The sequence below is a fragment of the Melozone crissalis genome, unplaced genomic scaffold, assembly GCF_028551555.1.
Source record: "Melozone crissalis strain CALT ecotype California unplaced genomic scaffold, PUWL_Pcris_2 ptg000066l_1, whole genome shotgun sequence".
Lineage (NCBI taxonomy): Eukaryota > Metazoa > Chordata > Aves > Passeriformes > Passerellidae > Melozone > Melozone crissalis.
In genome coordinates this window covers 7,949,437-7,961,582 of record NW_026535844.1, presented here as the reverse complement: position 1 = coordinate 7,961,582, position 12,146 = coordinate 7,949,437, and the positions used below count along the sequence as shown (strand labels likewise).

The following is a 12,146-nucleotide window of genomic DNA, read 5'->3' as shown; positions in this document are numbered from 1 at the left end:
GGTAGGGAAATGTCTCTGTAGGATTTTGCTCCATTTCCCTTCAAGGGCAGGAACATCTTTTCCTGAATGGGAGCTGGAACTGCAGACTTTTGGAATGTGTGCAGGGCAACACGGACTGGGATCAAACATGGACTAGGATCAGATAGGGGTTGGGATCAAATATGGACTGGGATCAAACAGGGACTGGGATCAAAGAGGGACTGGGATCAAATAGGGACTGGGATCAACTATTCACTGGGATCAAATATGCACTGGGGTCAAATATGGACTGGGATCAATTATTGATTGGAATCCTACAATGTAGGATAAACTGGACTGAGGTTATATAGACTGGGATCAAATATGGGCTGGGATCAAATATGTAATTAGGATAAAAAATGGACTGGGATCAAATATGGACTAAAATCAACTATGGACTGGGATAAACTGGACTGGGATCAAATCAGGACAGGGATCGACTTTGGACTGGGATCAAATATGGCCTGGATCAAAAATGACAGATTTTATGGACTGGGATCAAATATGGACTAGGATAAGCTATGTACAGGGATTAAATATGGACTGGCATCAAATTTGGATTTGGATCAAATGGACTGGGTTCCTGCAGACTGGGATAAACTGGACTGAGATTATATAGATGTCGTGGTTTGAGAGGAAGTTAGTTTTCTGGGATATGAAGTGGTCAGGCCAATAGGTGCTCACATTTGAATACTGGCACCTGGTTTGGCCACTGGGGACATTGGATACGCCTCTGAGAACTCAGGGGTTAAAAAGCAGAGCACTCCCGGGGGAAGCTCTCTTGGGTTCCAGCGAGGGAAGCAGGTCGGGCCTCCCCTGCCCAGCTCCTGGCTGGTTTGGGGCTGGGTGAGGTAGGCCTGGCCCGAGGATGGAAGGGTGGAAGAGCCCCGAGAGGCATCGGGCAGCCACACCTCCCCCCCAGGAGAGAGAGAGAGACAGAGCGCCTGTGCCACCGTGAAATTTGATATCCTGTGCTGGCAGCACAGCCCGGCTGGGGGAGAAGGGCGGGGGGGATGCAGCGAGAAGGGGTCCAGCCACTGTGAGAGCTTTGGGTGGGCAGAGCCCGAGCTTTTAACCCTTTTTCGGACAAGGAAAGCTTTGCAGAACATTAACCTTTCCTAGAAGAGAGATAAGAGATGAAATGGAGGAAGGAAATGTGCAAGTGTGAAGGTCTGGGCAAGTGAAAGATGTCAGGAGAGTAGAGAAGAATCTTAGGTGGGAAGAGATGATGGAGTGGCCTTAGCTGGACTTTTCTTGTGTAGCCATGGACAGAACCATGTTTCCTGTGACACAGAGACTGCATCCAGGGGGAGGCAATGGCTCAGAGCCAAGAGGGTTCAGTGTTGGTACCCCTTGGCCCCAGGGGGTGAAATTTGGGGGGCACAGGTGTCCCAAAGGTGAGACTGTGCCCTTTTTGGAAGGACAACCCTAGAAGCAGCTCTGGTCCATGTGCAGTGGTGAGAGCACTGGGCATGGAAGGAAGATGTCACGATGGCAGATGTTCTCCAGGCGGTGCCACGAGTGACGTGGAAACACACGAGGTTTCAGCGGTGTTTCCTGGGGAGGCCTATGGCACAAGAAGGACTCCTCTCCCCTTGATGAACTGAGAATTGATTACCTAAAGGGTGGTGATGGACCGAGAGTTGGTGATTTGGAGGATAGATGTATTGGAAATCTGGTGGGAGGGGGAGGAAATGTTTTTGGAAAGTTTTCATTTTCCCTGTGTGTTTCTTGTTACTTAGAGTTGTAGTTTAGTTAATAAAGGTTTCATTTCTTTATTTCTAAGTGGGGGCCTGCTTTGCTTATTCCTGGTGACATCTCACAGCAGACACCAGGGAGCACATATTTTCATGGGGACACTGGCATTGTGCCAGCATCAAACCATGACACCTACACTGCCAGTTGGCCTTTTTCCACCTCTCCAGCCATCCCCACAGAGCATTGGCTACCATCCATGAATCAGTGTAGAGGTGGAGCTTTGGCCATTTCTCTCCCTTAGCATTGTCCAGGCCCAGCTGAACGGCTTTGAGTTCTGTAAGTTGACTTGATCCACCTTCTCCTTCAGCAGCCTCTGCAACCTGTCATGTGGGGCTCCATACGGCTGCTTTCCACTTCTGGTCCATCCCTGCGATGTGACAGGAACCGTCAGTGAAAAGAGCATAGCGCATTTCCTCTGGGGGCAGTTGGTTATAGGGAGGAGCCTCTTCAGCCCATGTCACTGGTTCTTGTTGCTCTTCATCAGTAAGACCAAAGTTCTCACCTTCCAGCCAGTTTGTAATTATCTCCAAAATCCCAGGGAGATTCAGGTTTCCAATACAGGCGCACTGTGGGATAAGAGCAATCCATTTACTCCATGTAGCGTCAGTGGTGTGGTGGGGGGTGGGAACCTTTCCTTTGAACATCCACCCCAGCACCGGTAGTCGGGGTGCCAGGAGGAGTTGTGCTTCTGTGCCAATCACCTCTGAGGCAGCTTGGACTCCTTCATAGGCAGCCAAGATTTCCTTCTCTGTGGGAGTGTAGTTGGCTTCTCACCCTCTGTAGCTTCGACTCCAAAATCCCAGTGGTCGGCCTCGAGTCTCCCCAGGCACCTTCTGCCAAAGGCTCCAGGACAAGCCATGGTTCCCGGCTGCAGAGTAGAGCACGTTCTTCACCTCTGGTCCTGTCCTGACTGGGCCAAGGGCAACTGCATGAGCAATCTCCTGCTTGATCTGGGCAAAGGCTTGTTGCTGCTCAGGGCCCCAGTGGAACTCGTTCTTCTTGCAGGTGACCAGGTAAAGAGGGCTCACGATCTGACTGTACTCAGGAAGGTGCATTCTCCAAAAGCCTATGGCACCTAGGAAAGCTTGTGTTTCTTTCTTATTGGTGGGTGGAGACATCACTGTGATCTTGTTGATTACGTCTGTAGGAATCTGATGCCGTCCATTAATAAGGCCTCCGATCAGCCTTATCATGAAGCAGAGCCTTGGTGCTCAGGATCTCAGTCCCTGAGGAGGGACCGGGTGCCCGAAGCCAGCTCAGGCCAATGCCGCGGGGCTACCTTTCCAGCAAGCCTGGTGATATTCAGCTCTATAGTGATTAGCAGCTCTTAGGACCTCAGCTCTTTGCTTGCTGGGTAGTGGAGCCCCGGGCTTGAGGCAGCAGCAGACGGAGAGAGGAGAAGGAGAAAGCAGAAGCTGTTCCACAGAGAAGGCTTTATCTGGGGGTCCGCAAAGGGTCTCAGCTCTTCTTCTTCTGAGCTAGTAGGGTACAGCATGCTACTTTTATAGGCTTGGCAAGTATCCAAACTTGACCAATGGCAAGGGATTAGGGGGACCATAAAATGACCGATAGGTAAAGGCTACCATGGCATTGCCTCACATGGTTATAGGGATAGGTTATAGGGCAGATGTCCATGAGTCAGGAAGCTTCCTTGCTGCTGTGCCAGCATTCCTTTTGTTAGATTCTCCATGGTGCTTTTGCTAAATGTAGGGGGTTTACTACAGTCCATCTTGCCACTTCACTGCCAGGAACTGAATCTCACAAGCTGGTCCCTTTACCTTGACTTTCTAATGGCAAAACCAGCTCCCAGGAGGATTTGGATGATTTCCTTCCCTTTCTCAAACACTTCCGCAGCTGTGTTCCCCTCACACAATGATGTCATCAATATACTGCAGATGTTCTGGAGCCTCACCCCTTTCTAGTGCAGTCTGGATCAGTCCATGGCAGATGGTGGGACTGTGCTTCCACCCCTGGGGCAGTCGGTTCCAGGTGTACTGCACTCCCCTCCATGTGAAAGCAAACTGAGGCCTGCATTCTGCTGCCAGAGGAATGGAGAAAAATGCATTGGCAATGTCTATAGTGGCAAAGCACTTTGCTGCCTTGGACTCCAGCTCGAACTGGAGCTCTAATATGTCTGGCATGGCAGCGCTCGGTGGTGGAGTCACTTCATTCAATGCACGGTAGTCCACAGTCAATCTCCATTCTCCTTCAGATTTTCGCTCAGGCCAAATGGGGCTGTTGAACGGTGAGTGGGTCTTGCTGACCACCCCTTGGCTCTCCAGCTCTTGGATCATCTTTTGGATGGGGATCACAGCGTCTCGAGTGGTTCTATACTGTCGTCGATGCACTATGGAAGTGGCAATTGGCACCTCTTGCTCTTCTCCCTTCTGAAGTCCTACTGCACATGGGTTTTCTGACAGTCCAGGCAAGCTGTTCAACTGCTTGACACCCTCTGTCTCTACAGCAGCTATTCCAAATGCCCATCTGAGTCCCTTTGGGTCTTTGAAATACCCACGTCGGAGGAAGTCTATACCTAAAATGCATGGGGCTTCTAGGCCAGTCACAATAGGGTGTTTCTTCCACTCATTTCCAGTCAGGCTCACCTCATTTTCCCCCAAAGTAAAATCCTGTGATCCTGATCCCCCTGTCACACCAGCAATAGAAACAGACCCCGTCCCCACATGGAATCCTTCCGTAAGCCACAAAGGTCCTTCAGGGAAAAGGACTCAATATTTGCATCTGATCTTGCACCTGCTGCTTTGACTCCTGATTTTATGTCAGGAGGCATTGAGGTTCCTTCTCCTTCATCATCATCATCCTCATCATCCACTGGTCGATTGGTCTTGTCCGTGCATTTCCCACTTCTAGTACTGGCAGCAACAGCCATTGGTTGAGGCTTATTTTCTGGTTTAGCTGCTGGCTTAGGCTCACTATCTGGTTTGGCTGCTGGCTTCGAGCCTGGGCTGTTGGCTGCAGCCTGAGTCACCGGGATAGTTGCTGATTTATCTCCCTGCCCCCCTGCCTCTGTCTGCTGCCGGACAGGATCCAGCAGTGAGCGATGAGCACAAGCCAGGGCCCAGCTGACTGCAATGACCTTCCTCTCCTTAGGCTCATCCTGGGACTTCTCTTTCAGATATTTCCCCACCTCAGCTGGGTTCTGAATTTGTTCATGGGGAAAATCCCAGACTATAGGGTCAGAGAATTCCTTCAGGATTTGGCCCATATCCTCCCATTTCCCACACCACTTAGGATTTTCCACACCGGGGTCTACTCCTGAGTCAGGGGTCTCATCAGCCCGTCTAGAAATCTCAGCCCTCATCCTAGAGAAGCAGCAGTCTGTATAGACAAAGGTTACCAGATTGAATACCAGGAAGATGGTTTCTTTAACATTGAGGGGAAACTGAACATCCTTCAATAGTGATGCAACTGATACATAGGAGAAGAAGGAAAGCAGAGGCTGAAAGCCCTCATTCCCTCCTGCTCCTCCTGCAACAAACTGGATGCATAACCATAGCCACGAACCATTCATACCTGGAGCAGACCCCAGCATGTTTATAAACTTTTTACACATCATTACCACCAAGCCCAGCAGGATAGCTACTCTGGTCACTGCCCCTCGGCTATAAAAACTACATATTAGGGACAATACTAAAGCTATTTCTGGGTAAGAAAATAAACCTAGGGACCATAGAGGTATTAAAATCTCAAAAAACCTTAGGGACCAGAAATGCATGCAAGTCTTCACCCCAACAGACATTATGAATTCAAAAAGCATGGCTATTAGCTGATTTAAATGAACACAGAGTAATAGCAACCAAAATGCAGTCAGGATGGGCGCTAAATTTTGTCCTGGTTTATGGCAAATTTGGTAGAGAATCTCCAAAGGGGGCCCCTCTAGAAAGCGAACGCACACGGCCCCTCCCCCCAACCGGTTTGGGAAGAATTCCTCAGAGAGAAGAGGAAAGAACCTGTTTATTTAACAGGCAGAGCACCCCCAGCACACAGAATGAACAATACTGGATGACACCGCTCTGAAAAAGGTGACAAATTCAGAAAGTCTCTCTTGGGGGTGGTTGCTCTGTTCTCAGTCCCTCCGGCACTGGGGCAGCTGCTGCAGCCACAAGGTGCAAACTCTCGGTGTTCCCAGGTCCCTGTCTGGAGCAGGTTTGAGATGGTCGAAAAAGAGGAGAGGACAAACAGTCCAGGAAGGAATTTGGACTGTATAGCTAAATTAGTTAATGAGCAGGAGCAAAAGCAAGCAGAAGCAAGAGCAGAGAGAGAGAGAGCGAAGCAAAAAGCAAAAGCAGCAAAATCAAGACCCGCAGTCTCTCTGTGTCCCGCCAGGCTGATAAGAATACCCAAACAAAACTTTCAGTCTTCAGAGCCAGTCTTAAAGGCACAGAACATGATATCCAGCATTAACAGAACACATGAATGGGGACATAAGCATCATAACGTCACCCTAGGACACCTTCGAAATCTGGTGCAGGAGCAGTTGGACCAGGGTCATCTGGAGACTTCTACCAGTCCCTGGAACACTCCTGTCTTCTGCATCAAGATAAAATACAGGAAATGGACGTTGTTACAAGGCCTTCAAAAGGTCAATGTCATGATGGAAAGCATGGGAACATTGCAGGCGGGCATGCCGTCGCCTACCATGCTTCCCGCAAACTGGCCAGTCCTCATCGTGGATCTGAAGGATTGTTTTTTGCAATTCCTTTGCATCCTGATGACAGACCAAAATTTGCCTTCTCGGTGCCAGCAATTAACAATGCTGAGCCCACACAGCAATATCAATGGAAAGTTTTGCACCAAGGAATGCCAAATTCTCCGGCCATAGGCCAATGGTATGTGGCCTGTGTCTTGTCTGGAGTTCACAAGCAGTTTTCTGATGCACGTCTGTATCATTATATGGACGACATTTTAGTGTCTGCATCCAGGACGAGCTGCTGAGGATTAAGCCTCAGTTGCTCAATGCTTTGTATTCTCATGGGCTGCAGGTGGCTCCAGAAAAGGTTCAACAACAACCTCCTTGGAAGTATTTGGGGGTCAAAATTCTGGAATAGACAATCCGACACCAGGAGGTGCAATTTGTACATTTGGTGAAGACACTGAATGATGCCCAGAAATTGGTAGGTGTCATCACTTGGTTACGTCCGTACTTGGGACTGACCAACACACAACTGTCTCCTCTGTATGATTTATGGAAAGGAGACAATGGTCCTGCTTATGCATCACAGAAGATGTGGCAGTTCCTGCAGTTGTGGGGTGTGTCACACAGGTTTGGTATCCCTCATGCTCTGACTGGTCAGGCTATTGTAGAAGATGCTTGTGGTACTCTGAAGCGGGTTCTTCAGAAACAAAAACGGGGAATGTAGGGTAAAACCCCACACAGTCAGTTGGCAAAAGCTTTGTACACCATCAATCATCTTACTGTGCCACAGAACTCAAAAAATCCTGTCATTCTGAATCATCACCTTTCGTTGCAGGCTCTGGACGAGACACGTCAGCCTCAAGCGAAGGTTCAGATGCGGAATTTAGTCACCAAACAGTGGGAAGGTCTCTATGACCTTATCACTTTGGGGCGTGGGTGTGCTTGTGTATCCACAGATACTGGGGTACCCTGGGTACCTTTGAAGTGTGTTCGTCCTGACCTGCGACTGCAGAGACAGAATCCAGCACACGGGCAAAATGGAAACCGTGACCAAACTGAAAGTCATCAAGTGGATGAATCGTTGAGTGATGACTCAGATACAGATGGTGTGAGTGATCACTCCGATGATTCCTCCATGAGTGTACACTGAATGTTGTTCATTTTTCCTTTTAACATTGTTCGTTTTTCTTTCTTTCTTTTTTTTTTTTAAATGGAAAAAGGGTGAGATGTCGCCCTGTTCTTTGAAGGTTCTTCTAAGCCTTCTGATGTTTACATTTTTGTAATGGAGTTTTTTATACACTTTCCATGTAAATAATGATTGTTTTGCAGTCCTTTCTGGAAGAGGAGAAAATTGGTGGACTGTTGGTTTGACCAGTGTGGTTGGAGAGGGGGCAATTTCATCCTCCAATCCATGGATGCTTTTGGAATTTTTAAATATCGAAGTCCAGAAAAAATTGTGCCTTTTTTGCCTTGGACATCTCAGGGTGTGAGTGTCGTTCATTTTGTGTCGTATTGCGACACCCTACCTCTCTAAGCAGCTGGATGCAGCAGCTAAGGGGTGGCCAGGACGCCCCAGAGCTGTTGTGGCAGTGGCAGTGAACATCCAGGAAGCACACAAGTTCACCCTGGGCCAGAAGATGACTGTGCTGGTGTCCCACACAGTGTCGGCAGTGCTGGAAGTAAAGGAGGGACATTGGCTCTCCCCACAGAGATTCCTGAAATACCAATCCATAATGGGGGAACAGGATGATGTAGAAACTGCAGTAACTAACACTGGGAACCCAGCTTCTTTCCTCAGTGCTTGTATGGGAGAAATGGTGTGTGACAGTGGTCACAAGGGTTGCAGGATGAAGAGAGAGGTGAGAATGTTGACCTCATGTTCAGAAGGCTTGATTTATTATTTTATGATATATATTACATTATGACTATACTAAAAAGAATAGAAAGAGAGTTCTCAGAAGGCTAGCTAAGCTAAGAATAGAAAAGGAATGAATAACAAAGGAGCTGTGTCCCGGCAGAAAGCGAGAACAGCTCTGCCGTGAGTAGCCAGTAAATCCAAACATCCACCAGAGACCAATCATGGATCCACCTGTTGCATTCCACAGCAGCAGATAACCATTGTTTACATTTTTTGCTGAAACTTTTGAGCTTCAGCAGGAAAAATCCTAACGAAAGGATTTTAATGAAAAGAGGTCTGTGACATGTCAGTTTTTTAATTTAGTTAATTAAAAAGTGTTTGTAATTTTCTCTGCTGTGCAGAGAAAATTATTGTGGTTATATGTTGCCAATCAAAACTTCACTCAAGTGCTGGTGTGGAATGAACAGGGAATTTCTTCACCTGTAGAACATACAATTCTATCAAATCACCAAAACAATTTTACAATATAAGAAAATGCAAAACCAATGCAAAGAAAGTTCAAGCCCAAACAGCTGAGTTTCAGGAAAAAGTCCATGGACTGAAGATGTTGCTCTTTGCCATCTCTGAAAGTCCCTTTTGGTCCTGAAACAGGCTTGCTGCAGAAAAGTCCATCAATAGTTATCAAAAGCCATTGACAGTCATCAAACAATTTCAAACAATTTGAGACAACTTCTGGAATGTCCTGCCACAGCCCTTTATTGAATAACTTTGGGCTGAAGCTAATTTTTGGCCCTTCAATGCTTCAGAGCTGCTGCCAGCTATTTCAAGTTTGTTTTGTTTTTTTTTTTTTTTTTTTTGTTTTTTTTTTTTTTGTGTGTGTGTTCAAAAAGAGCAGCAGCAGCAGAGCAGCCAAAGAAAGTCCCTGGGGGACCCTGGCCCATGTGGAGGGATCAGGAACCCCAGATCTGGCCCACAGAAAGGCGGGCCAGGACCGATAGGGAGAAGCAAAACCACCAAACCCATCAGGAGGCCGGGAGGTGGCCCTGGCCCAGGGACCCGAGCCCAACAGCCCAGGCCCAACATGGCAGGCGGGCTCTGCCTTCCCACAGCCTGGCCCCGCACTGCCAATGGAATGGTGACCAAACGCTTCTTTTCCCCAGAATCACCAAGGCATGCCAGCAGCAGGGAAATAGAAGAAGCCCCAAGAACCCTCATCTCGTGTCTAGGAATGTTTTTTCTCCACAGCAAACAAGCCATGATCGCTTCCCGCTGCGCCCTCTGCAATGCAAATGCAACGGGTGTGTCTCCCATCTGCCTCACGGCACCACCCCCTCTGGGCTGGGGACCAAAGGCAGAACTCTCGGCACCCACCTGCCCCTCGCTGCTGGGGCGCGAGAGGGGCGGCAGAGAGATTTGCAACCCCCCCCCAAGGGAAAGCAACTGACCAAACACCCCCAACCCGCCAAGAACGCTGATTTTGAACGCAGGCAGACGGGCTGCACCCACAGCCATCTGTCGGGCCATGCCTCCTCCACGGAAAGGGAGGCCGGCGCCCTCTTCCCCTGTCCCAGCTTCCCCCGCAGGGGCAGGCCCGGGACAGCCCGAAAAACTTGGGGGGGAAACCACGCTGGGTGCAGGAGCAGCTGCGGGCTGCTCCGAGGGTCCTGTGGGTTCGGCGCCGTCTTCAGCATCATCCTGAACAGGCACTGGCTCGGTTTGAGGCGGCGGGGCCGGAGAGGGCGCTGGTGGACGCAGCAGGACAGCCGGGGGGGCGGTGCCGAGTCGCTGTTGTCGCCGAGGGCGTCTCCTACCTACAGCGACGCAGCCGCAGGGAGCGGTGTTTCTGAGCTCTCAGGCGCAGGCGTGGAAGCCGGTGAAGCCACGGGCAGGACACCCGGGGAGGCGGCCGCGGGGCGGATCCAGGAGGAGGCCCTGCAGGCCTGGCAGGCGGGACTCGGAGACCGGTGCTGCCCCCATCTCTGAGCGGGGCAGGGCCCAGGAGGCCGGCCAGGGCGGGGCCTGCAGGGCTGTAAGGGGCGGTGCAGCCCACTCCTATCCCCCCGGAGAGAGAGAAGGGGGGGAAGGGATGGCTGCATGTGAGCATGCTGCGAAGACGCAGCAAAAAAAACTTTGGCTCCTGGCGAAACTTCCCCCCCACTGCCGGGATGCAGGGGGGCTGGGAAGCAACAGATCATCCCCCTCCACAGGATCTTCTCCCGCTGGAGTCAGAGGAAATGGGACGAGCCCGTTGCAGTTGGCAATCCAGGGAAAAACAGCTGCTCTTCGGTTCAAAACTGGAAAGAACATCCTAAATGCTGGATAAATCTGGGGGTATCCAAACCCACGGTCCAAAACGAATTGGAAAATGGAGTCCATGCACTCCCATAAGAAAGCATCAAGGGCACAGAGCACATTCATAAAGAACCCAAAAACTTTGCCCATTGAAAAAACTCACAGAAATCTGTCTCCAACAGGCAAAGTCCATCCTCTTCACCCCATTTTTGACAGAGGGCAATAAGTTTCTCCTCTAAAGGGGAGAACCGAACCTCCTCCTCTATGGGGGAAGCCCTCCACATCAGCAGCCACAAACTACGAAGGGCCACATCTTCAGGAAGGGAAAAGCCAACAGTACCTTTTGAAAGAGTCCAGCGTGCTCTGGCCAGCTCCATTGCGCTACTGTGCTTTCCAAACATCTTCCTGGAGGCTTTTCAGAAGGTTCTCTTTGTGGTCAGCCTTGCTGTGAACTCCAAATCAGGATCTTCAGTTCTTCAGCTCCTGGCTAGAATCCACTTCTGTGGTCACTTGTGAAGCAACCATCAATGCCACACATTCGGGGTTTACCCAGTGCAGCAATTGTTCCTCTGGGGGTCTCTCCAAGTAATTTGCTCTTCAGACGAGGGGTCACCAATTGATGGTTTTGTCCTCTTCACTTACTCAGGGTTCACCAATAGTCACAGTGGTCACATGGGTCTTCAGGGTGTAAAGAGAGACGAGAATGTTGACCTCATGTTCAGAAGGCTTGAATTATTATTTTATGATATATATTACATTATTACTATACTACAAATAATAGAAGGAAAAGTTCTCAGAAGGCTAGCTAAGCTAAGAATAGAAAAGAATGAATAACAAAGGTCTGTGCCCCGGCAGAAAGCGAGAGCAGCTCTGCCAGGAATGGTCAGTAAATCCAAACATCCACAGGAGACCAATCACGGATGCACCTGTTGCATTCCCCAGCAGCAGATAACCATTGTTTACACTTTGTTGCTGAGGCCACAGCTTCTCAGAAGGGAGAAAAATCCTAAAGAAAGGATTTTTATGAAAAGATGTCTGTGACACCCCACCTATCTCTCTAACCCTCAGATGCCTTGCCTACCTTTTTGCCGTGGATCTTGTCCTCTGAGAGTTCTGTCGTTGTCCTGGTGTGAGGGTTGCTGTCCTGTCCCACCGGGAGGGTTCCGCTCTGGTCTCGCTGTCAGGGTTGCTGTGTTGTGCTGCTGTTGGGGGGAAAAGGCTGTGCTGTTGTTAGGAGGGCTGCTTAGGCTGAGGTGAGGGCTGGGCTGAGGGCTGGTGCACCTGTACCCTAACTTGCCTCCTAAGCTGTTCCCTGTAGCCCTGATCTCCAGTGCACTGTGCAGCCCTCAAGCCTTCTCCCTTGACCCCTCAAGCCCTCCCTCAACCCCTCAGGCTCTGTCTGTCACCCTCAAGCCCCCCTATGCCCCTCAAGGCCCCTCTCAGCTGCCCCTCAGCTCCTGTGTGTCACCCTTAATCCCTCTCCTTTGCCTCTCAGCCCCCAGCTTCTCAGTGTCACCCTCCATCTGCCCCTGCCACCCTCAGCATCTCTGGATGTCACCCACTGTC

The 12,146-nt window shown here is 50.0% G+C and overlaps 1 protein-coding gene across 1 annotated transcript in view; it reads left to right on the top strand.

The window, feature by feature from the left end:
* LOC128945571 (zinc finger protein 883-like) overlaps nt 1-10,271 on the top strand; it is a 71,899-nt gene extending 61,628 nt beyond the window's left edge. The window contains exons 4-5 of the mRNA XM_054289306.1: nt 7,266-7,327; nt 9,776-10,271. Coding sequence (XP_054145281.1) covers nt 7,266-7,327; nt 9,776-10,271 — 558 coding nt within the window. The remainder of the gene's footprint in view (nt 1-7,265; nt 7,328-9,775) is intronic.
* The last annotated feature ends 1,875 nt before the right edge of the window (nt 10,272-12,146 follow it).